The sequence below is a fragment of the Gasterosteus aculeatus genome, chromosome 7 (assembly GCF_964276395.1).
Source record: "Gasterosteus aculeatus chromosome 7, fGasAcu3.hap1.1, whole genome shotgun sequence".
NCBI classification, from domain to species: domain Eukaryota; kingdom Metazoa; phylum Chordata; class Actinopteri; order Perciformes; family Gasterosteidae; genus Gasterosteus; species Gasterosteus aculeatus.
The window spans coordinates 16,019,357-16,047,185 of NC_135694.1; the positions used below are offsets into that span (position 1 = coordinate 16,019,357).

Consider the following 27,829-nt stretch of genomic DNA (forward strand, 5'->3'; position numbering starts at 1 on the left):
CTGTCACATTGAAGTGACACTACAATATGTTTCTATCGTATTTTTGCAATCATTTGTGATTTTAAATTAAAATACTCGTCAGGTTATTATAACAGTATGTCGTCGTAGAATTACATTATCCCGCAATGCTTTGTGGAGGTCAAGCTCATATATTTTGTCCCACTGCATTGACTTCACAATATAGTTGTACAGTATTTTGAAAATGTTTTGATTGACAAGATTGTAACCTGTTAAACATCAGCTGTGTTTTTTCCAAATAAACTTAAAGCATCTGGACGAATGTTACAGAGGAGGAATAGAATAGAAAGCATCCTGATGGTAGACATTACCAACTGGCATGATGTGCATGGCCTAGGACAGGAGGCCCCACCGCGGGGGATTAAAACCACCAAGAACATGGCACCCATCTAGTGAGCATCAGGGATGATGCTGAAAAGATAAGCCTGAGAAGAGCTGAGGCAATATAAAGAGTTTGTATGTATCTATCTTATTTGGAGACTTAATGGATATTTTTAAGGCAATGAACAGTGTAAAATAATTAAATACATTACATTAAAATACATTAAAAAAGTTTAATTTAATGTGGTCTTTTTTATTCTTATGTTCATGGCTTGAATATTATTATCTAACATTATTAACATTATTATTTGTAATTTATTTGGTCCGGTCTGATGCTGCTGCAAAGCAAAGATGTAGGATTCATTGGTTTTATAAATTGCATCTATTAAATTACTGAAAAAACAAACATTCAACGAGCATGAACAACAAAACCTGGTGGTTTTGAGTAGTGATCTATTTCACTCCCATGAAACTTGAATCACCTTTGGATGCTGTGACGATTCAATCTAATACAAATTCATATCTTAAAAAGTGTGAATAAAAAAATATATATATATATATATTTATTTTCAACGTTGAATTTCAGATGCGGACTCAAGATGTCAACCAAACACATTTACACATTTGTAAAAATGGTCTGCCTTATCTATAATGCAGATCAGGGGAGCAGCGTTCAGCACGCGATAAAACGTGTGCACCCTCTGCACCCAAAGGACACAGGATTTGCAGCAGAAGGAATCGCACACTTGTGCCCTTAAAGATGGATGTGAACGGTGATCCGAATCAGTCGGCTGCACCGTGGACCATGTGTGCATGCATCCTCCCTTCCCTCCCATTCAGCGATTTTTAACCCCCCCCCCCCCCCCCCCAAATCCTGCCCCTGCTCTGAGTGCAGTCATTTCTAGTGCAGAGAAATGTCCCTGGTGACACTGAGGGATGACGCAGGCTCTCTCTTCCTTTCTCTGTTCCACTACAGAACCTCCCCCACCACCTCCAACCATCCTTCCAACCAAGACCATATTTTCCCTCTTTTCACTGGCTCTCCCCTTCTTCTTCTTCTTTCTTTTTTTTTTGCACTGGCGCTCCCCCTTTCTCCATTTCCTCTCCTTCACTCCTCCTGCTGCCGCCACCCCCCCACAACCCCCCCTTTCCCCTTCCCTTCATTCCTTCTCGCTCTCTCTCCCTCTCTCTTTACTCCGGCACTGCAGTGCTGATTGTGATTGCACACACACATACACACACACACACACACCTACACTTGTGCAAGCTCACACACACACACACACACACACACAGGAGCGTAGCTGAGAGGCAAGGACTGCAGCAGCATGCACCAACCGCGGCTGAGCTGTTCAGGGACACGAGGAAGGGGGAACTGAGGGGAGGAAATAGTGTGCTGTCTCACACAAGCATACGTGGGCATCTTTGTAGCGGCCAGGAGCGCTGCATTTCCAGAGCGGATAGCTTATGTTATCCGGCCTTCCCCCCCTGCACTGCCTCTGCATCCCGTTCACACTGCTCCTCCCACTCCAAGTCTTCCTCCTCCTCCTGTCTTTAGCATCATTACACCGGACTACAGATTGACCGGGACTGGTCGAGCGGCGGATGGTCAGGTTTGCACCGGCTTGAAGACACCTCTGTGGCTAAGCTACATCTACACCTCCACTGACGACTGGATTGTAATCGACATCCGGAGCTAGAAGAGGACCGGCAAGCCGAAAGGAGCCTCGGATGTGTTGTGTCATTTATTTTACCAGCGTTGTCATTTGGCGCATTTGCTCTATTTCACTGCTTGTTTTTTGCCATCTCTAAGACTGGCTAGCAGGCACTGCAGCATCAGGACCGCAAGACCCATGAAGTGGTAGGGCATGAGGACCCAGGGGCGACCCAAAGGAAGGGTTTGAATGCTTCCATTGCAACCACTGCTGCTGAGGTGCTTATCTTGATTTTTATTTATTTTTTCCTCCAGAAAAGGGTGTCTGGTGGGGGTTGGGGTGGGTGGTGACAGAACAGGTACCCAGGCCCCTGCAGAGTAGAGCGGAGCGGGCATCTCTTGCGTATAAGAGGCCAGCAGGACGTCCTGTGGGAAAGGGGGGGGGGGGAGAAGGGCTGGCTTGAGCGTTGGACTCCTGATGGTGGCTATTTTTGTCTCCCCTAGCTGAGTGATTGGGACAGCGGGTGGAAGTAAAGATGCTTATGGCCCGAGACACGGCGCGGGACGAGGCTCAAAAGCTACACAGGAAGTGGCTGAAGCACCAGGCCTTTATGGCGGAGCTGGCCCGCAATAAAGAATGGCTTGCCAAGATCGAGCAGGTGAGTGGAGGTGACGAGGGCATGGTGATGGAGGAAGAGAGGGAGGAGGGATGGAGTTGGGAGGTCGGACGGGCCGGAGCAGGTGAGAGCGTGACATGAGTGACAGTGGGTGTGGTGGCAGTGAAGTGGTAATAGGTGAGAGTGTGAGAGATGTCATCACTCTGCTTTTCATTTCATCACTTTGCTCGGGGACATCCTGAATCATGTTCTCAAGGTTACGTCGCCATGGTGGCGGTGTTGTTCCGGTTCACAGGTGGTGTGCCCCCCCCCCCCTCCCCCCCCTCCTTCCCCAGTGGTTTTCTGGTGTCTCTGGCCAGAGGTGAGACCACCTGGATTTCACAGCTCCGTTATGGAGGTTACAGTGATTCACACAGAGGACACTTAAACCTCCGCAGCAGTGGAGGCCAAACATGCAGAGGATGCAAGTTCTTTTCATGTCTCTGGATGTACAAATGGTTTCCGTTAGGAACACACAGACATAGTCAGTTTACATCATCACCACATTGTCACGTTTGCATTTTTTTCCTTTCTTTTTTTTTGCCCTACATTCCCATCATGCTTTGCTACCGTCCCGTTCACACGGAATGTTCTCCATGCCCTCTGCCTCATTTAGGCTCAGGTGGGCTCTGTATTAGTCAATCACACAGTGAAACATGTCGCTGTGATGATCGGCTCGCTCACACGTGAAGCTGCTGCTGATGAGGACATGAGAACACAAGATCCAAGAGGGTTTAGCATATGTTTGCATAAGCCAATTTGGTATGTTATAGTGTAGAAATGTGTTTTTCACGGTGTAACCTCCTCCTTTTAAACAATTTAAACAGAATTACTGACTTTAGAGCTGCACTGTATTATAATACAGAAGACTGATGAAATATTCTGGATTTGGTTAAACCAAGAGAGTCTTCAGGTGCTTCATCAAGCACCGTATGAAAGCTAGAAGCTGGACAGAAAGCTGTTTTGCAACTGGAATCCTATAATATTTCTACATTAGGCTCATTTCTGCAGGTTAACAGGCACATAATTCATTTCCTTTCATTCATTTCAGTGGCCAAAAGCTGCACCAGGGCCATTCAATCAGTGAACAATGATGAGTAAAGTGGGTGCGTTTTTTGAACATCGGATACCCAATTTGATAATCTAAAAGCAAATGAGTTACAGCCAGCAGTCCACCAGCTACAGCGATGACACGGTGCGACTGAAATACATGACAAGCGACTCCGCCACACACGTTTTCAAAGAAGGATGCTGAATAATACAATAGCTGTGCTGCTCAGGTTTATCTGTGACCTTGCTACAATGTATTTACATCGTTGATATTCCCAACCGTTTGAATTATTAATTCTTTATTGAGTACATTAAGACATTCATTAGAATGTATAGATTTTTACACATTCACATTTTTGTAGTGTACGGTTATGATCAAATATTCATATGATGGGTTTGTAATTAATTATAACCACGACCCATGAAGGCGAGGCCTACCGCTGCACATGACCTAATGAGGAAGTCCTCTTTAGCCGTCACCAGGTTCATCAGCGTCTAGGCCCCCCCAATTGAGCAGGCAGACACCTCCTCTTAGTTCAGTCACGATGCAATAGAGGGAGAGGATTAGTTGTGCTTACGGCGCAATGTGTGTGAATGGACTCGTCTTTTTACGGACTGTTAGAGTCTGTGCAGCCACATCCATGCGTGTTCTCAGCAGCGTTACTTCCGTTGGCCTAGTAGTGCAGGATGTTCCGTTTGGGATGTTACGACTTTACAGTCGCTTTTATTCAAGCAGGGCACCCAAGGTGTTATTTTTACAATGTCAAAAAGGGAGGGAATTAATTATGGAAAACTTTATTAAATGTAGCAATATTACTCAAATAGATTAATACAATGTTTAGATCTGTCAAACCAGAGGGACTACTCCATTCATGTCATAATAAAGACGATTTTAGCATTCACTGTGAATTTAAAAATACTGGCTGCAAGACTCTTGGAAATGATTAGTCGATTTAAGGATCAGTCAATTGAAAGACATTTTAGCTGCATGTGTTTTGATCACCAATGAATTGTGTTAAACTCGGATCAGCAGCTTTTAAAAGGCAGGGATTTGTTGCTTCTCTCCGTTTTATAAAATTAAACATGTTTGGGTTTAACAAGTTATTTGAAGCTGTATGATTTGGGCTTCAGGGAATGGTGACTTTTATCCCAGTTTTTTTACATGTTATATAACAAGCAATATATAAAAACAATCAAAAAATAAGGAGCATATTAATCAATAATGCAATGTGTTGTTAGTTGCAGCACCAATTTAATGTGTGGCTCTAAAGCCAAAAAAGGTGATCAAATGGTCGATATATACACACAGACACACACATATAAAAAGCTGACTTGGTGGGTTCGCGTTCCCTGTGGGAGTTTCTCCTGTGCCGCTGAGAGGGTTCTGGGTCAAAGGATGTCGCATGTGTGGAGATTGTAAATTTTGGGCAATACAAAATAAATTGAATTGAAATGTTCATCACTGGTGAATTAGAATGAAATATATTAATCTGTACAGAAGCTGTACTCAAGTTGAGGACACTTGAATTGGTGTCGTCTCTGCACACCTGATTACATTATCACGGATAACAGAAATACACAGTTTATATTGTCTACAGTAGAGGGTTTTAAATATTTCTTCAATTACTCTTCTCTCTGGAATTATTCCCTCAGTAAACATTGTAAACATTAGTTTAAGGTCTCAACTTTTGGTCTCAAGGGCCCCACCGCGGGGGACCTTTGGTCTCAAATAGAGCATTAGGCAGGGTAGGCTTTAGGGCGGGGCTATCTTGCGATTGACAGATCTTCCCCCTACCACAGCCGTAAACTGCGTCTCCACGTCACAGCTCCACAGCACAAATATGGTCACTTATGTTGGCAGGTTGTGAAAAGTCAAGATGGCAACGGTCGTGATCCAAGATGGCGCCAGCAAGATATAACAACAACTATTGCCATTCAGACATACAGTCTATGGCTTTATAGTACGCATCTTAAACCATTACGACAACTTCTAATTAATAACCAGTTGCCACAGAGAGCTCCTTTAACTAGGACGACATTTCAGCTTGAAATCAAAATGGACTGAAACAAGATAATGCTTTGCTTCCTAATCATCAGTTTATTTGAGTCATCTTTACTATCAAATACCAGAAAGAAACCGACTCGACTCTCCCGTGCTGACCGTCACAATCTACCACCATGAATCTTTCTCTAGCTCTCTGTCGTTACCTGAGCGACAGAGAGAAAAGATGACGCTGCGTGCTGCCATGATGGGAGAACTCCGCGGCCTTTTTTTGGAAGCTTCCCCGCCTCCGCCTCTCACCTCTGTTCTCTCAGTACTTACTCAGCACATGAAGCCGGGCCGACTTGTGTGTGTGTGTGTGTGTGTGTGTGTGTGTGTGCGTGTCTGTGTGGACGATTTGAGGGTGCTTCTCTGTTACAGTGAGAGGACTCGCGGCTGACCTTGCGCGGAGCCTCAGCGTGGGCCCGGGGGTCAGCGCTGATGAACCGTTGGCCTGTCCGCCTGCAGCGCGTGCATCAGTGACTGAACGACCAACTCTTTCATATTTACACACGCTGAGACAAAAGCTTTTTTACTCTTCAATCTTTAACCTCGTTTACATGTAACTGTAAAGGATGATTGCTTCTCCTGCAGATATATATTGGGCATATATTTCAATGACTTGTCTTGAATTATCTTTATATTCTTTCCATAATCAAATAATAGATCCCAGAGAGAACAAATAATGCATCTCTCAGCAGGCCTTTTTTTCACTTTTGCAAACCAGGCCTCAGAATAAAACATTGGCATTTAACTTTTCTGCAAACCAGCGCTGTGTTGAATTTGGACATCCAACGTTTATATTTATAAACGTTGTAGTGTTTTGACCTCTGATGGCGCTTTGGAAGCTGCAGTCCTAATTACGTTCGGGTCAAGGGAATACGACTACTTGGTTAGGTTGAGCAAAAGATCATGTTTTGGACTCAAATGAAGTAGGTTATTTTTGGTTTTACTGTTGACCCATCTTCCCTCTATGTAGACTCACACAGATTTTATTTGAACCAATCAACGTACCTTCATTTAACAGTTCTTTTGATATTTTAGAAAAAGTTGCTCTTCATTTTGTAAGCATTTTTGTGCAAAATCACAGTAACACCTACGATTATCTGCTTTTCAAAATGAACTTCCCAGTCAGGTTTAAGCTACAAACCTACTTAGTTACATTTAGGTAAAGATTGTTTGCGTTGATATAACTATGTAAGTGTCATTATTTAAGTACATCCTTTTCCTGCAATACAGATTCACAATGTCTTTCAAACTCCACCACCCTGTCTGTTGGGGACAACTTTTAGTGGTAGATTACATTCGGTGGTTTAGAATTTAAGAAGAAGGTGCATATGGTATTGTCGTGATCATGTTAGTGAAAATTAATAGTCTCGTGTAACCTCCTCGTGTTCCACAATTATATTCATCTCTTTGGTCTGGGATGGAATGATAAATGTCACACATTTTTTTTATGTCAGACAGGAATTTCATATCCTGCAGTGTTTTATAGATTTCTTTAAAGATAATTCCCTCCATTTCAAATGTTTTAAATCCAACGTACAGTATCATAAGGTAAATATTAAGCATGAACATTTAAGTTGTTTTAAACTATGCATCGTTCAATTAGCAGTCACGTTTTACCTGGAAATGTTTTTGCCATTTATACATGAAGTGGCAGCGCGGATACATTGTTGCTTAAGGCTCATGCCGAAATCTTGCCGATCCAAGATCAAGCACGCAGCAGCCTCTCTCACTGTCAGACAGTAGCAGGCACAATGCCATAACGTCACATTTTGGAATCAAATGTTGGGTACAATAGCCTACAGCCTAAAGCCATCCGTATGAGTACTACACACAAATACAGTATATTTGTCAAATTATTGTTAAACAGCCGATACTGGAATGGTACAAGCATAACAGGTCATAATGAGGTCGTTGTGGCGCAGGGGTAGAGCGGGTACTCTGGGAACCGCAAGGTTGGTGGTTTGAATCCTTGCTGCCCCATATTCCCATTTTGAAGTGTCCCTGAGCAAGACACCTTACCTCTAATTGGTCCTCAGGCAAAAAAAGCTATCGGTTGAAAATGTAATGTAAGTTGCTTTGGATAAAAGCGTCAGCTAAATCACCTGTGATGTAATAATTAATTATGTCTACCTTCTGCAGACTTTAGCGAATTTTGAAAAACAGACAATATGCTGACATGAATTCAATGGCGTTTTAAATACAGAATAGATAAAATGATTACCCATTGTTTCCACCGCCGTTTCATTTAAATAATTGATGTACTTCATTTTAGTTCATTTGGTAGTTTATTGTGCTGCATTCATTGCCTTTCTTTTTGGTTTGTTAAACCCATTTTATAGCAATACAAAACTACCATTTAATTTACTGCATACATGACTTATTAGTTATAACGGCATGTTGAAACAACTGCTTTAATGGACAATGTGTTTCTATCTAGATGGCAACAATACTTTCATGCTACTGGTGTAGCATCCTGCACTGGCATTGGCATTTGTATTTTAGAAATATTAGAATGTATTAATTTACTAATCCAACAAGCCTTATTATCAGACGGGAATAATCCAGAACTGTGAGTAACGGCACATCTGGTCATAGTTGACCGTTTGCTGTTTGGACGTCACCATAGTAATCAGCGAGTCAGCGTTGCATTGTGGGTTGGGCTGAAGGGATGACATGGCAAAAAGAAGGATGTAAAGATATATATATATGTATATATATGTACTAATATTTGCAGCGTTTTATATCTTTACAGTGTTTTGTAGGTATCGGCTTACGTTGCATAGTGTTACTTTTCATTCAGTGGGTGTGAACACATTGGCCCTCATGTATGTACAATTGCTAATAATGTTATCATCGCCTGGGGCAAACCGCAGATTGCGCGCGCTGCGATACTTTAGCTTACGTTGTATTTACGAAACCTGCAGTTCATAATTGTAATCGGCGCCTTTCTCTGCCCACTGTACTGTAGATTGCGAGCATTTAAACGAGCAATTGGATGGGCCTCCTTCTCTCTTGCTATCATGGATCAGAGAAAACAAAAATTCATGTGTTCATCTGTCGTGGGGAAATGTATGTATCGACTAGTGCGCTGTAGCAAAGCGTTAAGTACTACTGTGATATGGCTGAGTGGACACTGCGATATTCCCACTGCTGATGCTGTGACTGTTTGGAATGATCCTAATGCCAATACTGATACTAATGTAGCGTTGTAGTGTTTAACAATTGCTGTAATGGAATGTGGACGCTGAGTGGGAGATGCAATGTCATCTTTGATTCTTCCAGTAACTGTAATATTGCGTGGCTGCTTAATCCGCGTAACACGTAATGATTTTGTGTTCACTCAACTGAAAAAGTTGGATCCTTGTGGCAAAAATCCTTTCAGCTCGTCTCCTTGGCCTTTGTCGCCGTCTGGCTCGGATTAGTGCTGCCATTTCACCAGGAGGCACATGCGAGGAAACCAGCATTCTGGTTTACACCTGCTTTTAAGAGGCGGAGAATTTTCACCGCAAACTGGAAGCACGCTTTTATGGGTGGTTTATGTACATAGCGGCGAATACATAATTAGGCACACTTTACGCATCCACTCCCATCTCTTCATGGGAAACCCCCACTTTCTCCTTGACCCTCATGTGAAAGCATATGCATGGCACAGAAAATCCCAATATGCCATTTTCAGTTTCCGCACTTTTACCTCATGTATGGACATCTCGCTATGCTTTTACACGCACGTTCCGAAACAAATACGCCTAAAGTGGACGCAAAACCGTTCACACAAGGCCCATTGTGTTTTGTGCCAGTGGTATGAAGCAAGCCCCAAAATCCCACCCACTATTTTACTATTCTGCACAAGCATCAGAAGAAAAGCCCCCAGAATTCAGCAACACAACTCTGCTGCCGTAATTGCACGATTGACTCGTGGTAGCCATTCAAATACTGCACTGTGTCAGCCGCAGTTGCCTCGAACATTTGCTTTCGCAGATGCCCTTTGGATCCAACTGTGCCCAGGCTGTAGCACACACCCGCAGCTTCATTCCTGCCCCACAAACCTTTGATTCTCTCTCCTTTCTGCTCTCCTCTCTCTGTCTCCCTCTCTCTCTCTCTCTCTCCACCCCCTCTCTGATTTCTTCTCCCCACGCCTCACTGTGTGTGTCAGTAAAGCCAAAGGAGGAGAGGAAAAGAGTGAGAGAGAGAGACCTGCCTTCTGCTGGCTCTGCATTATGAGAGTGAGAGCGAGGCTGGGGGAAGAAAGGAGCAGCAGCACGAGAGAGAGAGAGAGAGAGAGAGAGAGAGAGAGAGAGATAGAGAGAGAGATAGAGAGAGAGAGAGATGGATGTGAGCGAGTGAGCGCTAGCAGCAGTTAAGCAGAGAGCCGGTGCCAAGAGGAGGAATGCAGCACTGCATTATGAAAGCCATAGCATAGAGGTCCAGCTCCCCATAAAAAAGGATTTAGGAGGGGAAGCAGAATTAAGAATATTGAATGCATCGTATGCACGGTTGTTATTACAACACAAGCTGAGTAAATGATGAAGACATCCACCTTGATTTTATATAACAGAGGGATGTTGGAGCAGAAACGCTGGTTTCTTGGAATATTAAACAAATCTGCAGACATTACATCACAGCATTTTAAATGCCAAAAAGATCGTGTCGAGACACTTCCAACTCCTTCAAGGAGAGCAGCGATAATCTGTTGACGCAAAGGGGAACGTGCCACAAGCTTTGATCTGTATCGTCGCATCCACATCACATTATGAACAAAGCCCAAGATTTAGGGGAGGGGAGAGGGGCACAGAACAGGCGTTTATTACACTTGCCAGTCATGGTTTTTTAGGTCAGCCAGAGGCCGAACTTTGCCCCAAAACCGGCCTTTCTGCTTGCAGGTGTGGGCTTCACACTTGGTATGGAGCGGTGTTGTCTGAGATTTTTTGGGTGCGACATGAAATGTCACTCTGACATAATAATGTAATCTATTAAAATGAGATCTTCTGGTCCATGGCTAAAAATAGCATGTTGCCTTGGTATGTCTGTAGATTTGTTAAGCTGTTAGTCTTAGTGGTCTTAATTTCTTTGAACACCAATTCCCTTTGTTAGAGACATCATCAAAGGATATCAACTACCCAAAATCTTTGGCCTTGTGAACAAAAATGAATTTAGAATGATCACATTCTGTCTCAGAAATAGATTTTCTTTGAACTTGGAATCTAAAATGGTGGACAGATATGTGCAGTGCAGTTAACATATTTTTTGTAAAAAGTGAAGCAAACACTGGACTCAGCCCATATGGGAAGCGAAAGTTGACACTCAACCAAGAAACAACATTCTAAACTTTTCTTTTAATTGGATAGATTAACATTGGGGGGAGAACACACAGTGATCTCAATTTACATCATGGTCAGTATTTGACCATTGGTTGTCAACAGTCATCCCTTCTTGTGTCCAGGAGGGTCAGGAGCTGATCCAGGAGAAGCCAGAGCTGCGTCCAGTGGTTCAGCAGAAGCTGGAGGAGATCAGAGAGTGCTGGTCCGACCTGGAGAGCACCACAAAGGCCAAGGCCCGTCAACTCTTTGAAAACAACAAGCCCGAGCCGGCGGTGAAGAGCTACTCAGACCTGGACAACCAGCTCTCCCACCTGGAACAGGAGCCCCCCCAGTTGGAGCAGGCCCACCATCTGCCCACATTCAACGAGCAGCTCCAGAAATTCCAGGCAAGTCTCAGCACGCCCACTGGCACAATACACCATGTGTCACCAAAACCCAAACGATTCTTTCACATGTGAGACCCCTTCAAATGTAAACCAGAGCTGATACAGAGTTGCGCTTAGCGCTTGGTCATCCTCAACTAATGTTGTGCCCTGCACATTTTCATATTTACAGTCAAATGTCTACAAATATATTTCGGTATGGGAATAGAATGAGAATTGCACAGGAAGAACCTGTATATCTGGAATCTTAAACCTCAAGAGCTTAGGTAGAGTAATTGAGTAAATGACGTAGTTACGTTCTACTTCTGGGCTTGACTTAAAATGGTAAAAACAACATCCAGTCCTTTGTCCTTACGTCATGTGACTTACCTTTAATCTGCCATGATCTGGAAAATGTTTTTGACAGACCGCATACTTCTGCTCGCTATTGTCTATGTAATTTCCCGCATCTCTGAGGTGGGTCCACCCATCCGGCTGGTGTGTCATGCTATTAAACTAGTTTCGGGGGCATAAAAACATATATATGCACCACATGCTTTCTTTATTGCCCTTATTGAAGTGAGGCAGTCATTTACATAACCCTGAAAGGTTCCATTAGGAAAACGGCTGATGTGATGCATTTGTCTGTCCCTGACCTCCCCCCTTCCCGTCCGGTGTAGGCTATGGAGTCTCAGATTGGGGACTTCTACAAGGATGTGGGAGAGCTGGGTAGCTTGCAAGGGGTCTGCCTACCCCAGCGAGGGCTGATGGCGGGCGACAGGGAAAGCGGGGAGCAGTCGCCCGTGGTGGAGACACGCATTGTTCGTCTCATTGAGCCGCTGAAGGAGAGACGCCGCATCCTGCTGGCTTCCAAAGAGATGCACCAGGTCGCCCAGGACCTGGAGGACGAGATAGTGAGTGCACTCTTTTCTCTGTTCTCCATCCTGTCCTTAAAAATATTTCCGTAGCTATATAGACCATTTTTTATTCCCTTTGAAACATCCGTCAGTTTATGGTTTCATGGGGCATGTTAAGGAATTAAACTGTTTTGCAACTAATGCATGTGGCAATGGCCTCCATGTTTGATTGTGTGAAATGTAATGACCTGACTGTGGTTACTCGATAGCTGTGGATTCAGGAGAGGCTTCCCTTGGCCTCCTGTAAAGATTATGGGACTAACCTCCAGAGTGTACAGCAGCACGTAAAAAAGAACCAGGTAATTGTCAAAAACAACGTTTGGTGGGCTGAAATGTGACCCAAGCACACTTCGCCTGGGAACTCACCTCCAATTGGTCTTTCAGACACTCCAAAGGGAGCTGACGGGGCGGCGGGCTCGTGTTGAGGAGGTTCTGGACCGTGCGGCGATCATCGCTTCGCTAAGGACTCCCGAGGTGGAGTTTGTGCGCGAAGGGGCCGGACATGTGCGCCAGCTATGGGAGGTTTTGCAGCTGGAGACGGAGCGGCGGTGCGTGATGCTAGATGCCACGCTGCAGGCTCAGCAGTACTACAGCGAGGCGGCCAAAGTTGAGTCCTGGCTGTCGGGTCAGAAGCTCCATCTGGTCAATGAGGAGAGAGGCACGGTACGGTCGGCCATGCCGCTCACACTGGGTGTTTGTTCTACTTGGCGCCATGCGAAAGTGAATCCTGACGTCATTCTGATCATCGTTTTCAGGACGAGCCGAGCACCCTGCTGCTGCTGAAGGCCCACCTGGCCCTGGAGCAAACGGTGGAAACGTACGCAGAGACCGTAGGCATGCTATCCCAGCAGTGCCAGCGTCTTATGGAACTTGGACACCCAGAAAGGTGTAGCTCACTTGCACTTACAAAGCAGCAAATATGGAGTGCAGCTCAACCTTTGCATGTTCTATGTGCCGGTTAGCAGAAGACAAGGGCAACATTGTCAATACTCGTATTGCTGTGGCTGTAACATTTCATTTTCAACAGCGACCAGCTCACCAAGCAGCAGACGCACATAGACCGGCTATATGTGTCTCTGAAGGACATGGTGGAGCACAGGAAGACCAAGCTGGAGCAGCAGTACTGGCTTTATCAGCTCAACAAGGACGTGGAGGAGTTAGAGAAGTGGATCACCGAGCGGGAGACAGTGGCTAGCTCCACCGAACTGGGCCACGACCTGGAGGACGTCACGGTCAGTCCATCTGCACTGATTGGGGTTGACACATTTCATATCCGTACAATTTAAAGCAATCACTTTTCTTTTTTACATTTAATAAGTGAATCATTTTCACAAAAAAGTTCTTTCACACATGAATTTGAGTTAAAAAGCGATGACAGTAATAAAACAACACATTAAAAATGGTCTTCTCATTTCTGGATAACTGTTTTATTTTTTGTTGCCTTAAAAGATCAACACCTACAATGAAGTCCCTATGTACTCTATAGTTTGTGTCCCCCCCCATTTAAAGATAAACTGAAAAAAGGAAAGCAATACTAAATGTTACATTTTGTTTTATGGACTGATTTTATTTAGAGATCATTTCAGTTTAATAAAAACAAACCTTGTTTTCTAGTGATTGCAACATAAATGTCTTTGGCAAACATCCATGAGCCATTAATGAGCCATTAATACGAAAGAAGGCCTGTACTTAATACACTGTAACAAATTGCTGTAAATTTACGGTGCATTTCTAACGGTATCTTACAGTATGTCATAATAACTGTAACATAGAGTTAAATTTCCATCCATTGCTTGTAAATTAACGGCCAATGTCATGAATAAACAGTTAAAGCTGTCAATTTACAATAATAGCAGACTACCGTAATTCAACTGCATGTTACATATATTTTATGAAGTGGTGGAAATACACATACAAGTGCAGTGAATCACAATCCATCTACATCTTTTGTCTGTTAATGTATGGAAGACCACGTCAGCCACTGAAAAACAGGTCCTGTAAGTCATCATAATTAGATAGTATCTCATGAGATACGATGATGACTTTGACTTACAGGACATTACTATACATGCAGCTGTCACTTTTATCCAAAACGCCCGTAGTTTGACATAATTTTATGCGGAGTAATTGGGGGTTAGGTGTCTTGCTCAGTGACACTTCAACTTGGCACAGGGAGCAGCCAGGATTCAAACTGCCATCTTTGTGCTGCACAGCACACCCTCCCTATCCCATGCGCCGCCTTCGCCGTCGTTTCATTGGCCGGAATGTAAAGATACTAAATATTTGTATTATTCAAAGTGTTCATTGCCTAAAAGTCATTTGAGTGTTAATTGTGACCGACTGCTCCTGAACGTGACGTCAGACGCGTAATCTCAGTTCATCCAGAACACCTGTCAGTGCAGTTCAACATCGGAGGAGTTTCTCATTGCCTTGTTTCTCCAAGTAATGTTGGTAAGTGTTATTTGCCTAGCATGATTAACATTCTCCTTCCTTACATCTTGTTGTCTTCCTCAACTTTGTAATTTTAATATTTTACCAATGACAGTGTTTCTAAATATTTTATTTTGGTTTGTTTTACAGAGGCACTGGATTAAGGACGCCATTAAGGACGTTTGCTGCGGTCAATTGAAAGTGTTCCATAGCGTATTGTTGCAGTTAGTTTACCTTGTTCCTAATGATTTTATGATTCATTTTTTTATTATTGTATACATGAGGCATGTTTTATGTTTGGTTCTTGGTTACAAAGGCCTAACATTTTTGTCTTAAAGGCATCTAATAAACTCCAACCACTATGACCGAAATGAGTTTGGTTGTCTTTCTTAAATTTGTGGGGAATTAAATGCAAAAGTATACGGTTATAAGTAAACGGTAACACTCTGGTAATTATAACACAAAAACAGTAATTGTATGGTAACAAACTGTAATCCAATATAAATTACGGCAGGGCACTGTAAATAAAACAGTAAGTTACTAGCGTCGACTGCCAGTAAATTGCAGTTCAAGTTCAAGTTAACGGTAACATACAGTAAACCATTTTACGGTAACATAGTGTAAAAAAAATACGGTAGTATACCGTAAAATGACGGTAAATTCCTGGCGTCCTTGCTGCCAGTAAAATACCGTTAATTTACGGTGACATTTTTTAGAGTGTAGTTCCCATATGATCACTACTAGTTATCTCTGTTTAGCTTTAGCTTTTGAATTAAATCATGATCACAGCATTTATTTTGTGGGCCTTTTAACTAATCATTATCATTGGCTGCCATTTGCCCATGTATGTATAGAATATGACCATTGTGTGCTTTGTTTTAATGGCATGCCATGAGGACTTTCTATTATTAAGTAAATAGAGGGATAATATTTTAAAAGGGAAAAATAACCACCTTTTATGTTAGTGAATGTAGTCTGCCGCAGAAATACATATCACAGTGTGTGCTATTGATTGAGAAAGCTCATCGCTTCCACTGTATGTATCATGTATGAGGAAGCATTGACTACATAGGATAAATAAAAATACAAACGCACAAAAGGTCAATAAAGGAAATATTCATACACAGGTGTATGTACACCTTCTGAATTTAATATTCTCTTTTACATGGTAGTATTTTGATTTGGATTGCCTTCGTAACTCATCGTTAAACAAAAGCATGCTCAAGAACCAAATAATACACATCTTGGTCGGTCTCTCCACACAACAATCAATAACTCTGCTTTGTTTGTAGTAAATCATGAATTCATGGAATAAGACGTGAAAATATGCTACCGCTTCACATTATTTTCTCCCCCGCGTATATCTCTGCTCAATATCCAAGTCAAGAAAAACACAGTAAAAAGTGCACTGAAAAAATCCTGGATTACCCTCCTGGATATGACATGGCCAACATTCATATGTTGGTCATATTAAAGCCATTTTCAATGATGGAAACGTAACTAACGTTTGGAATACAAGCAAAGAGAACAAGAGTGTTTTTGAATGGCATTGCACCCCACAGCTACCAAACTCAAGAACAGCTCGTAGTTGTGAGTTGTGGATCCCGGAAGAACAACCGATTTTGCAGCTGCAACCCAAAGACACAAGAAACATTGGCAAGAACGGCAACAATTTAAAAAGTGCGGTAGATAGAAACAATATTGAATATGTGCCAAAATTTCCTTTAACAATCCGGTGAGCTAGACTGTGGTGAATGGACTCTTAAAAAATTGAAAAAGATCATAAATCAACCACATACATTATTAGATTCTTCCTGTGCGAAATGCAAGGAAGTAACCCAAGGGAATTGTCTATTTAAGCAGCCGACAGCATCTTAACTGACCAAATATGTAAAAAAGCATGATGATAGTAATAACAGTTTAAAATACCTGATGCTTGATGACTGATGCTCCAATTAAACCAGCTATAGGTCTATGGGGAGCATCACATATTTATTCAGTGAACTAAATAAATCAATAAGGATTTTGTTTTTACCAAAGGAACAGAGCAAACAAACACTCAAATTTAAATATGAAAATATCTTTGATATTATAGGACTAATGATAACAACTGTGCTTATGTATAGCTGTATAACTTTGAACCCCAACAAATGTTTATTGCAAACAAAGAAGAAGATAAAGGCGTTAGATGATAATAGACACGTGGATGAAGTAGCGAAGAGTGATTATGTTTCATTCATGATTTTATTCTTAAAAACATCAATCACACTATGTTAATAATACATCACGGCTGAAACAAATTATTATTTCCACAACACATACATACATGTAAATCAAGAGAGGACACAGTGAAGTCCAAACTGAAACAGTTAAGAGGCTCAATCAATGGAACTTGCTTTCAAAAAGTTTGACATTTTTGTGTGGTCATAAGTGAGCACTAAAGATATTGTGTTGAAGGGTCGAACCGTATGGTATGGTAGACGCCGAGATACACACATGCACACAACCAACCTTTTTTTGTGTCACAAATAATAAGTCTCACAAAGCTATTATTTATTGCATTAGTCAGCACTGTATTACTGAGCAGCATTGCGCTTCTCCTGTTTTCCAGGTGCTCCAGGAGAGATTCACCAAGTTTGCCTCAGAAACCAACAATGTCGGCCAGCGGAGCATGGAGCAGGTGAACAAAATGGTGAACGAGATGATCGACTGTGGTCACTCAGACGCGGCCACCATTGCCGAGTGGAAGGACGGGCTGAACGAGTCGTGGGCCGATCTCCTGGAGCTGATGGAGACCCGCAGGCAGATGCTGGCGGCGTCGCACCAGCTGCACAAGTTCTTTACCGACTGCAAAGAGGTACAGTCAAAACAAACATCCGCCTGTGATCCAGGTGTGCTGCAGATCTATTTGAAAAGGTAGACAGTCTGGCTTCTATTTTTAAAGCTGCTCGTGATAACGACGGCGTCCTGCGTTGTAGGTCTTGGCTCAGATCTCGGGGAAGATGAAGCAGCTGCCAGAGGTGAGGGCGTGCCAAGCCAACATCACCAATCCGGCCACCCTGCAGAGACTCATGCACTCGTTTGAACATGCCCTTCAACTGCTCGTCGCACAGGCAAGTGATGTGTTTTTTTCTCAGAAGCCATCCGGCACAGAGTGTAGGCCTACTTCCTGCACATAGGAACAAGGTCAGGTCATATAGAATTCCCAAAACTTCTTTTTTAACCACAACTCAACTTCCACTTAACTGTAGAAGTACATCCTATTATGAGCTTGAAAGTCACAAACCAGGTCAACTGATTTTCTACAAACAACCGTTTCAAAATGAACATATTCTACTGTGAGGAAGCCAATCACTTCCTTCATCCTGTCATGGTGCAGGTGAGGCAGCTGCAAGAGAACGCAGCCCAGTTGAGGACCATCTATGCTGGGGAGAAGGCCGAGGCCATAATGCTCAAAGAGATGCAGGTGATGGAGGCCTGGAAGGAGCTGCTGGGCTCTTGCGAGGCCAGTCGCGTCCAGGTCACCTCAGTTACAGACAAGGTGCAGTTCTTCTCAGTGGTGCGTGAAAACCTGATGTGGATGGAAGGCATCATGGGCCAGATCGGATGGGATGAGCCCAGGTAATACATGTTCACTTACTTATGATATAGTTAAAACCATTCTATGCCAATATGTTGTCCAGGTTTAGAAGCTTAATTTTCTGGTTCTGTGTGTAAAAGTCTCTGAGATCACAATTTCATTAGTGGTGTGTCAAGTGTAGTGTCACTTCCGGCTGCTGTTCCCTCCTGACCTAATTTTATGAGATCCATTCAATTTTCCATAAGAAATGCAGGCTACACATTTTATTACTATTATTTGTTATTTGATCAGTGCCATTGTGAAATAATGTCAAAGCACATCCATTTGGCTTTGAAATTGTTAAGGAGATTAAGACGTATCAACATGAGCAGGCGGGACAAATAAAAAAATATGTGCATGTTCTGTACATTGTCCATCATAATTGTCCATCATAATTAAATTATAAGCTGTCATTTCAATATTATTTTGTTAATCATAGTAAAGCATTCTTAATAATATTTCATTTTGATTAATTTATTTTAAGAACCAGTTTATAGCCCATTGTGCCAAAGTCAGGCAAAATGCAATACAAATACAAAACATGTAGGATGCTTACCGATCCTTCCCTTAACTGGGAGAAAAGTCCATGCATACCATTAACATTTTTCACTCTGCAGATGTGAGGAATCCCTAACATAATAATCTGATCTATTGCTCCTCAGGGATTTGGCTGCTCTAGAGGTGATGATAAAACAACATCAGGAAATGAAAGCCAAAGTAGACGGCCGCAGCAAGACCATACAGCAGTGTGCAGATCTGGGAAAGATCTTAATAGCTGCCGGGAACCCTGCATCAGAGGAGGTCAGGCTAAAACAACCTGTGAAACACAATTGAATGACTACACATGCCACAGAAATATGCCAATACAATTACATGATCAAGTTGTAGCACTATGTTGTGTGGTCACCATTGCAATCTGTCCATCTACACAGATACAAGAGAAGCTGGACAGTCTTCTGGCTAAGCAGAGGGATCTTGTGGAAAAATGGGACAAACACCAGGATAAGTTGAAGCGCAGTGAGTAACTCGCTATTAGAGCAGAAGGAGCTTTTGACACAGCAGTATGTTAAATGTCAAAGGGGGTCAAACAACATTTTTCCCCCTTTTCCAATTATGAATGAATGAATGAATGGTATTGTTCTTCTTGTTTGCACTAACATTACCTACTCACTCAGAAACAGTAGTGGATGAACATTTGATGTGATACAACACATAAATATCTCCTTCATGTACACAGGCATGTTAACACCGGATTTCTACTGGGGTGTGCATTGATATGATGGTCACCTTGCTGTTGGTTTGTTGTCACCACCAGAGCAGGAAAAGTTCCAGTTTGCCCAGGAGACGGTAAGGGCGGAAGCCTGGCTTAAGGCCAAGGAGCCATTGATCACCTCCAGAGAGCCAGAGGGAGGAGGGGCCCAGGCTCAAACAGACGAGGTTGAGCAACTCATCCTTCGCCACGAGGCCTTCCGCAAGGCTGCTGTAACCTGGAAAGAACGCTTCAGCTCTCTCCGCCAGCTTTCCGCAGTAAGCTTGACTGTAGATAAATGTTTAATCAGTTTTTTGGTGTCACAATTTAATGCTGCTACAAGGAAAAGGAAATGTAGCTTTAGGATGTGCTTAGCAGGCATGGGCGCAAGCCACGAGTTTTCAGCGTTTATGGGCTTAAATCTGTCTCATGACGTGAACTGCATGTGTTGTACACTCATTTACTGCACCCCATCTGCCTTTCATGCGACATTGCTTAGTAGGCAATAAAAAGATACTTTAAATAAGCTCCTAATAACGTACTCCCATTTTATTTGACCTTTTTGTTCTCTGGTTTTAATTGGGTTTATGTAGTGCTATTAGTTATTTAGTTAACTCTCTCTTTAGGATGAGAAGAAAAAAGAGGAGGAGAAAAAGACAACCCCACTCTCCAGCCGAAGGATGTTCCCACTATCATGTCTGACACCCAACGTTCCCTCAACCAGTGCTACCTCATCTTTCTTGAGGCAGACCGTACAGGCCCATATTGAACACAAACCCATACAAACCAGTCTGGATCTTGGTGCCACCCCTGCAAGCAAAAGATTGTCTTCAACCCTAGGAAGCTACAAGCCAGTTATAAATGGATCAGGCTATCATGGATTGGAACAGCAGAGCAGTGGGAAATTTGTGAGCCCCTCGTACCTTGGAATGAACCACCAGCCAGTTGGACCGGGAAGTGACTCCGGTTTCTCGGCGCTGACCTCCCATAGCGGTGGAGGAGATTCTACTACTTACCTTGGTATAAACAATCAAACTGCTGGCAGTGCAGAGAGCTCTGGGTACTTTGGACTGACCACCGGTAGTGTAGGTAGTACGCATAACCATCAAGCCAGTGGTAGGTTAGGAAGTTCAGGTAACCTAGCCCAGCAGCCAAGCAGTGGAGGTATGGGAAGCCCTGGCCTTTTACCTCAACAGAACATGGGCAGCTCTGGATACTTGGGACATCAGCCTAATTTAGGGAGTACAGGATATTTGGCACAACAGCCTAATCTGGGGAGTTCCGGGTATCTGGTACAGCAGCCTAATACTGGGAGTTCTGGGTATTTGGCACAACAGCCTAATACGGGCAGTTCTGGGTATTTGGCACAACAGCCTAATACGGGAAGTCCTGGGTATTTGGGGCAACAGCCTAATATGGGGAGCTCTGGGTATTTAGCACAACAGCCTAATATGGGGAGCTCTGGGTATTTAGCACAACAGTCAAATATTGTGAGTTCTGGATACCTAGCACAGAATTATCAGAGCAGTGGGGGATTGGGTAGTTCAGGTTTTCTGGCACAAAATCATTACAGCAGTGGAAGTCTGGGCAGTTCTGGTTACCTGGCGCAGAGTGGTGGCATCATGGACCCTAAAATGGCATATGCATGGCAGCACCTCAAAGCTGACTTCATGCAGCCCAGAATCAACCACATCCACAAGGCTGTAAACCCCCTACTAGAAGCCAGCAGAGTGCAGCGGGAACAGTTTGGGGACATCCCAATGGCAGACATGGTGGGGCCAGAATCAGGTCTGGAGCTCCTTCACGGCCGTCTACAGAGGGATCCCCGTGGCAGCCGCTCTGATCCCCAGATGGACCATCTGAGGCGAGAGAGGGAGTACAAGCTGGGTAGGCAGACCTCTAGCGAACAGGAGATCCAAGCCAGGCTGAACGAGTTGCCACTGATTGTGCGTCAAGAGCGTTACCGGAGGCGCCTAGAGAGGCAGTCGTCCAGTGAACAGGAGGGGAGCAACAAGCAGAGACTACAAAGACAGGACTCGAGTGACCTGGAGGGCTCAGTTAAGGAGGGCTCTGACAAACGCTCAGGGTATGTGAATGAGTCGTGCTAGTGAAAAAACTTTGGTATTACTGTTGGCCTAGTGAGCGCTGATATTTAATTAGTTTATAATGATTGTGTTCACTGTTAAGGAGACTAATGTCTATTGTCACTGCAGGGAAAAGAGGTCTACCATGGCAGAGATTGTAGAACAGGCTCAGGAGAGAGAGGCAGCACAGGTGAGTTAGCTTAAATACAGATTATAACGTATGTTGTGTACGTTCAAATCTTTTTGTGCCTTGGTGTCACATTCTCTTTTCTGCTTTCTTAGACACGAGGAGAGCCTTATCGGCCAACAAGCAGCCTCTCAGCACCCGTGACTCGCTTTGACGGACGCCCTCGTGCCAGAGACCGCCCCAAACCGAGGAGGAGGCCCCGTCCGAAAGAACCCGAGGAAACACGACGTTCTCGCTCGGCTCCAGCTACTGGTGCCCCAACAACACCACAACCGCCTTCACACACTGCCCAAAATGAAGGCTTCCTCTACCGCAAAAAGGTTACAACTTCTGACCTTGAAGCTCAGCAGAGAAGCCCAAACAGGTACAATCACTACTGATAAAAATCATAGAAAATACTCTTGACTATAGTCAAGTGTCGGACTAACAATTGTCCAATCCTACTATGGAAACTTCATTCGAAGCACAACAGCAGGCTAATTGTTATCATCCAGTTTTGTATTTCTCTGCATTTTCAAGAAGTATCCATTGGCACTAACAAGAGTAATACTCACTATTTAAAGTATAGCGTTTGCAGTGTCTTTTTTAACCGTTACAACAATTAATTAAATTAAGATAATGTTAAAAGTTTTGTTTGTTTTTGTACTTTTGTCATGTCAAATTCTTATTGAAGGACAGAAGTATCCTCATTATTATTGTGTGTAGTGTCAATTTATATTTTGTGGTAAAACAAAACTATTCCATTAGGAGTTAAGTGACACTTATTCAATCCTGTTAAAATCCACTTCATGGTTCATTTAAATTTTACAGCAAGTCCTGGACGAACGTGTATTGTGTGCTGAAGGAGGGACAGCTGATCTTCTACAAGGATGCTAGGCACCAAACCACACCATACAATGATGAGCCCCCTGTAGACCTAAGCAACTGCTCGTTTGATCCTTCAATGGGATACAAAAAGAAGAAAAATGTCTTCATTCTTCAGTAAGAGCTTTACTATTGTGACATAGATTGTAATTTTACAGATTTTAAAGTATAAAAAATGTATAGCATCAAATCATAAAAATAACTGCAATATTATTAACCCTTTTTATGAATGTGAAAAGCAATGCTGTGCATGAGAAACTGACAATCCCTGGTGATTTTTAACAGAATGAACGATGGAAACAACTTGGCATTCCATGCCAAAGATGAGGTAAGAACATTTATATTTTAATCATGTTTAAGATAAGCAGAGCAGATTACACATAAGTACAAATAAGAATAGACCCATAGCAGGTGGAAACGGCATCAGGTGTGTCTACATTTTTAACTACCATATTTAATTAAGTCATTGTTGAATCATTGAAAAAACAAGTTTGACACAACTAGGAAGATTAGTCCGAACTTAGTTTACAAGACTGGGACATGAACTCAGTGGGACAGGCTCTCAAGGCAAGCCCACCACGCACAATGTTCCATATTTAACACCCTTCCGGGTCCTCCTAGTTTTCCGAGAGGGAGCAAAAAAAAAGGAGTGAGCATAGCCATCTCTCCAATGCTCACCAGCAGGACCTCGTTATCATCTGACGGCAGCTAGCTATGGCAGCTTCAGCAATGGGAGGTTTTATTCCATCAGAATGGTTCTAAAATAAAGAAAACAACACAAGTATTGCTCTCTAGGGTACATTACATTTTCCAAAACTTTCAGTGCTCTTTCTGTGTATAACGAGTCTCGTTACCGATGGGTTCTTTGGGAGTGTAAGGAGGCGGATAGACAGACTTCTTGCTATTCGGGAATACTTTGTTTATTGTTCAATCACACAGTACATAGGCGTCCTAGCCCATGGGACAAAACCCCCAGGAAACATTTATTAGCCAAAATAGCAGACGGCCCTGTCTGATGCTTCAGAGTGAAAAGAAGAGAAAAGTTAGGGGTGTGGAGGAGTGGTTCCCCACAGAGAGTTTGTTTTACCTTCTCAAACGCCAGCTGGCACTGATCCGACCACTGGACCGAATCTGGCGCACCTTTCTGGGTCAGGTCAGTCAAGGGGCTGGTGAGATCAGCAAAGCATGGAATGAACCTCCGGTAATACCCCGCCAGCCCCAAAAACCACCTCACCGCTTTCCAAACAATAGAGTATCTGGCCTGCACCTGATTTGAGTTTGAGACCCCTGCTCTATTCAGTCTGTCTCGAAGCAATGAAAAGCCCGGATATAACTGTTTTGTGTAGGCGCACCAACTGACCATCAATTCAATGGTCAAAGGCCCACGGTAAAGTATTGTACAGAGACTGCGCCATTGGAAAATTTTCCATGGAGTGTAATATGTGTCCCAGTGGAGTCTCCACAGGAGGCTGCGATGGTTCCTCCTCCACGTATGCAGTGTCGGACAACCTTGCGTCACTGCTAACCACAGCACACATACCGCATGTCCCCGTCTTTCGTGAACGCACCCCTGCACAAATGCATTCCTGTATTAAACCCTAACCAATCTGTTTGTTTTTTCGTCTGCACCTAATTTCCACCATCACTACAGGATACTCATTAACGTACCCTAATTTTCATACACAATGCCTCCAACAATGCCCCTTGCCGAATTGTAGACTGCGTAAAGCCCGTATCCACCATTGCCTGATTTGCACCCCCTGGATTCTCAACGGAACACGGTACGTCTGTGGTCCTGTGGCAATAGCCCCAGCCTTATGCACGTTGGCTAACCTGATGGTCGGCCTGTGCCTTGTCTCTTGGCATGGGAGCCAGCTTGCCGATCATCTGGCCCAGCAGTGGCTGGGTCGACACCCGCTGCCGCTGCTCTTTATTCGCCATTGCACCTGCCTCAGTTGGGTGCTACTGTGACGCGGCTGGTTACCATTGGGTTCTTTGGAAATGTAAAGAGGCAGACACACACACTTCGTAATTTATTGTTCAACCACACAGGCGTCCTAGCCTATGTAACATGTGAGTCCTTGTCTGCGTTTCTCCGTCTACCTTCTCCCCTGCCAGATCGCCACTACTGTGTTTTTAAGATGGAGAGACACAATTAACAAACGCGATGCAGCTTAGTCCAATTACGCCTCCACCTGGCACAGTTCCCTAAGCCACAGTTACCAGGTTAGCAGGTTAGCTTAACAGCTGCCCAGTTACAGCATATTGAACAGCATGTACACTTACCTGCAAATGTTTCTTAGGGCCGGTGTAACTATCAATCGGTGTAGCCGAGCAACCTTTCCGATATTTCTCCAAACCACCATTTTTCTCTTCCTTTTACAGTGGACATCTATAAATAACTCAATAATAAAACAAATAAAACACTTGTAGGGACGACTAAATATTAGTTTGAATATAACTATTTCATGCAATTAATTCACGATAAAACTTATTTTTGAGCTATCATAGACTCCTTTCCACCATGATAGAAGCACTTGAATGTTAATTGACATTAATTTTGACATCTCGTACTGCCTGTCACAGTCACCAGCCTCTTGTCTACAAGTAGAGCCACACTTAGCTTTTCTTTGATATGCAGTTTTAAATTCTGATCCAACATCAAACATGCAACAAAAAAAAGAAGATTACATAAGAGAGAGACTCCTTGTATAAGACGTGTGTCACTTGTTTTGTAGGAGGACCTAAAGGCCTGGACATCAAACATCACCAATTGTATAGCCGAGCACGAGTCCATGGGCAAGTGGGACAAGCCTGGCACGTCGTCAATGGACCCCGACAACTCGGAGAGGAAGGAGAAGTCAGAGGGGGATGCGGACGCCAGATCAGAGAGGTCTGAGCTAGCTGAAGGGGAGGAGCGGTCCGAGAAAGAGAGGTCAGAGAAAGGGGACGGCTCAGAGAAGTTAGACACGTCAGAAATCGCCGACAAAATGGAGGGCGGGGCAGGGGGCTCCAGCACGTCCGGAAAGAGCAAATGAGGAGCCCCTTTGTGTTTTTAACATTACTCACTGACTAAAGGCGTGGGAGGCAGTTGGTGGGAGGGATGGATGGAGAGTGTGTGCAGCTGGGTTTGCAGATCCTCAATCACAGAGCCACAGCACACCGAGGCCATAGTCGTTGGACAGACTATTGCTACTGTGACAGACTAATCTCTCAGCCTCACCCCTTCACCCAGGCAATACATCAGTGCTTGCATTGGGCCACCTGCTGATAGATAGGAGGTCCGCCCAGACAGACAGACAGGAAGACACTCCAACAAGTGGTTCCAGGAATTAGTCACTGTCACGTCCCATCGTTGATTGTTTAATCTCTTGAATTCACAGCATCTTTCTGTACGTATCTTTGACAATGTAACGCTCTGTCTAGCTAGACAAACCCGAGAAGCGGTGAATAAAATGTTTCACAATATCAAAAAAAGAAAAATGTTTTTTGAAGCAATATACTTTTTTATTTCTTCTCTTTGTCAAAGAAGTAAAAGAGGAGGAGGAAATAAGGAATAATTGCAAATGTGAACCCTATGATTTGTCACATCCACGTGGGCTTACTCCAGGCAGTTGTGCACCTTCCACACTTGACACATCTGTATACTAATCATACTGACATTTAATCCAGTCGTATGGCTAGCTTTGAATCATGTTAATATAACGGAATGCTGGTGTTACCCACCTGACTTCATCGGTGTAAATGAATACACAGTTTTACAGTATTTCTTTCTTCTTTTTTTTACAGTTTGCATTATTATTATTATTGTTTGTCCGCGACGATCCATGTAAAAAATAAAAACAGAACTTTTCATCAAATTCTAATTCAAGTTGTGTTCAAAGTGACAATGCTCAAAGTAATACTAAGCCTAATATGACACAATGCCTTTGTATACATGACGGAAAATCAGAACATTGCATGAAAAAAGTCTACTAGTGCACCTGTTGAACTGGCCTTTATTTTTATGTTCGTGTTAAATGGGTCGGGAAGTATTGGAATTGCAATAACTGAATGCAAGTGGGGAAGTGGGGCCAAATTATATTTTGCTACCACGGTCTGCTGCTGAAAATCCAGATGTAAGTTTGACCGGGTTGTCTTCTAAACCACAGCGCGCATGAGAAGAAGATGATGGGGGTTTTTTTTAGACAGAGGTATAGCAGATAAGAGATTACTCCCTAATCTGTAACAGGATTTAAGATGCCAAATGGCCCCTCTACTGTTTGTACTGTATTACTGCAATTCATTTCCCACAGAATGTATTGATTTCTGCTGTGAAATGTTCCGCGGCCGCCGTGTTTTGTGGTGCCCCAGAAATTGTAAAAAAACCCTGGAGTGGATTCACTGAGAGTTGAGCCTCTCTGTACCGTGTGTGTTTCATTTGATTTTCAAAACCAATCGGAATCTCTCCATCAAAAGGCAAGTTAAATGTAAAACTGTCATGATTCGATTCATGAATTGTATATACCTATCTTTGTATGTATACCAATAAATCCTGTGCTCTAATAAAACAATACTGAAACTGAAATGGGTAAAATTAAAACATTTGTATTAATCCACAAAGAAAGAGAACAATCATTGCTCAAATATATGAATGACATTTCAATGAAGAATATACAAATCAGGAGCACTATTAAAGAGTGTAGTGTATATAAGTAAACAAGTATCTAGTTATATGAAACACATTTTGCCAGGGAGGTAGCGGCAGGACGCACTGGAAGTATTCTTGTTGTATTTTTATGTGCCTTCATTTATTCATCTCAGATTCAGGAGTTGTCTGGATAAAAACTTGTAATAATCTCTAATTGAGTAGATAGTGTGTCTGTGAGAGGTATGTTACATTTATACATCATAGACATGAAGAGTTCAACCAGCCTGTGCAGTTGAGTACATGCTGCTCTGTAAAGTCTAATTAATGGAGACTAAACTACGATACGGTGCGTTGCTATCCCAGAGGTGAAAAGGAATGTCTGTTTATTGTTTGCCTTGCGTCAATTATTTTCTAAAGTAC

The 27,829-nt window shown here is 43.1% G+C and overlaps 1 protein-coding gene across 1 annotated transcript; it reads left to right on the forward strand.

Annotated features, from left to right (window-relative positions):
- The first annotated feature begins 1,517 nt into the window (after positions 1-1,517).
- Positions 1,518-27,346, forward strand: sptbn4a (spectrin, beta, non-erythrocytic 4a). Its single transcript, XM_040181802.2, has 20 exons — positions 1,518-2,272; positions 2,498-2,652; positions 11,190-11,453; positions 12,110-12,343; positions 12,556-12,645; positions 12,731-13,009; positions 13,102-13,232; positions 13,374-13,578; positions 17,388-17,633; positions 17,755-17,889; positions 18,156-18,397; positions 19,058-19,196; positions 19,328-19,412; positions 19,711-19,922; positions 20,271-21,730; positions 21,858-21,918; positions 22,011-22,279; positions 22,726-22,896; positions 23,065-23,107; positions 25,518-27,346. The coding sequence occupies exons 2-20, from the start codon at positions 2,530-2,532 to the stop codon at positions 25,815-25,817; spliced, it is 4,689 nt and encodes a 1,562-aa protein (XP_040037736.2). The 5' UTR covers positions 1,518-2,272; positions 2,498-2,529; the 3' UTR covers positions 25,818-27,346.
- The last annotated feature ends 483 nt before the right edge of the window (positions 27,347-27,829 follow it).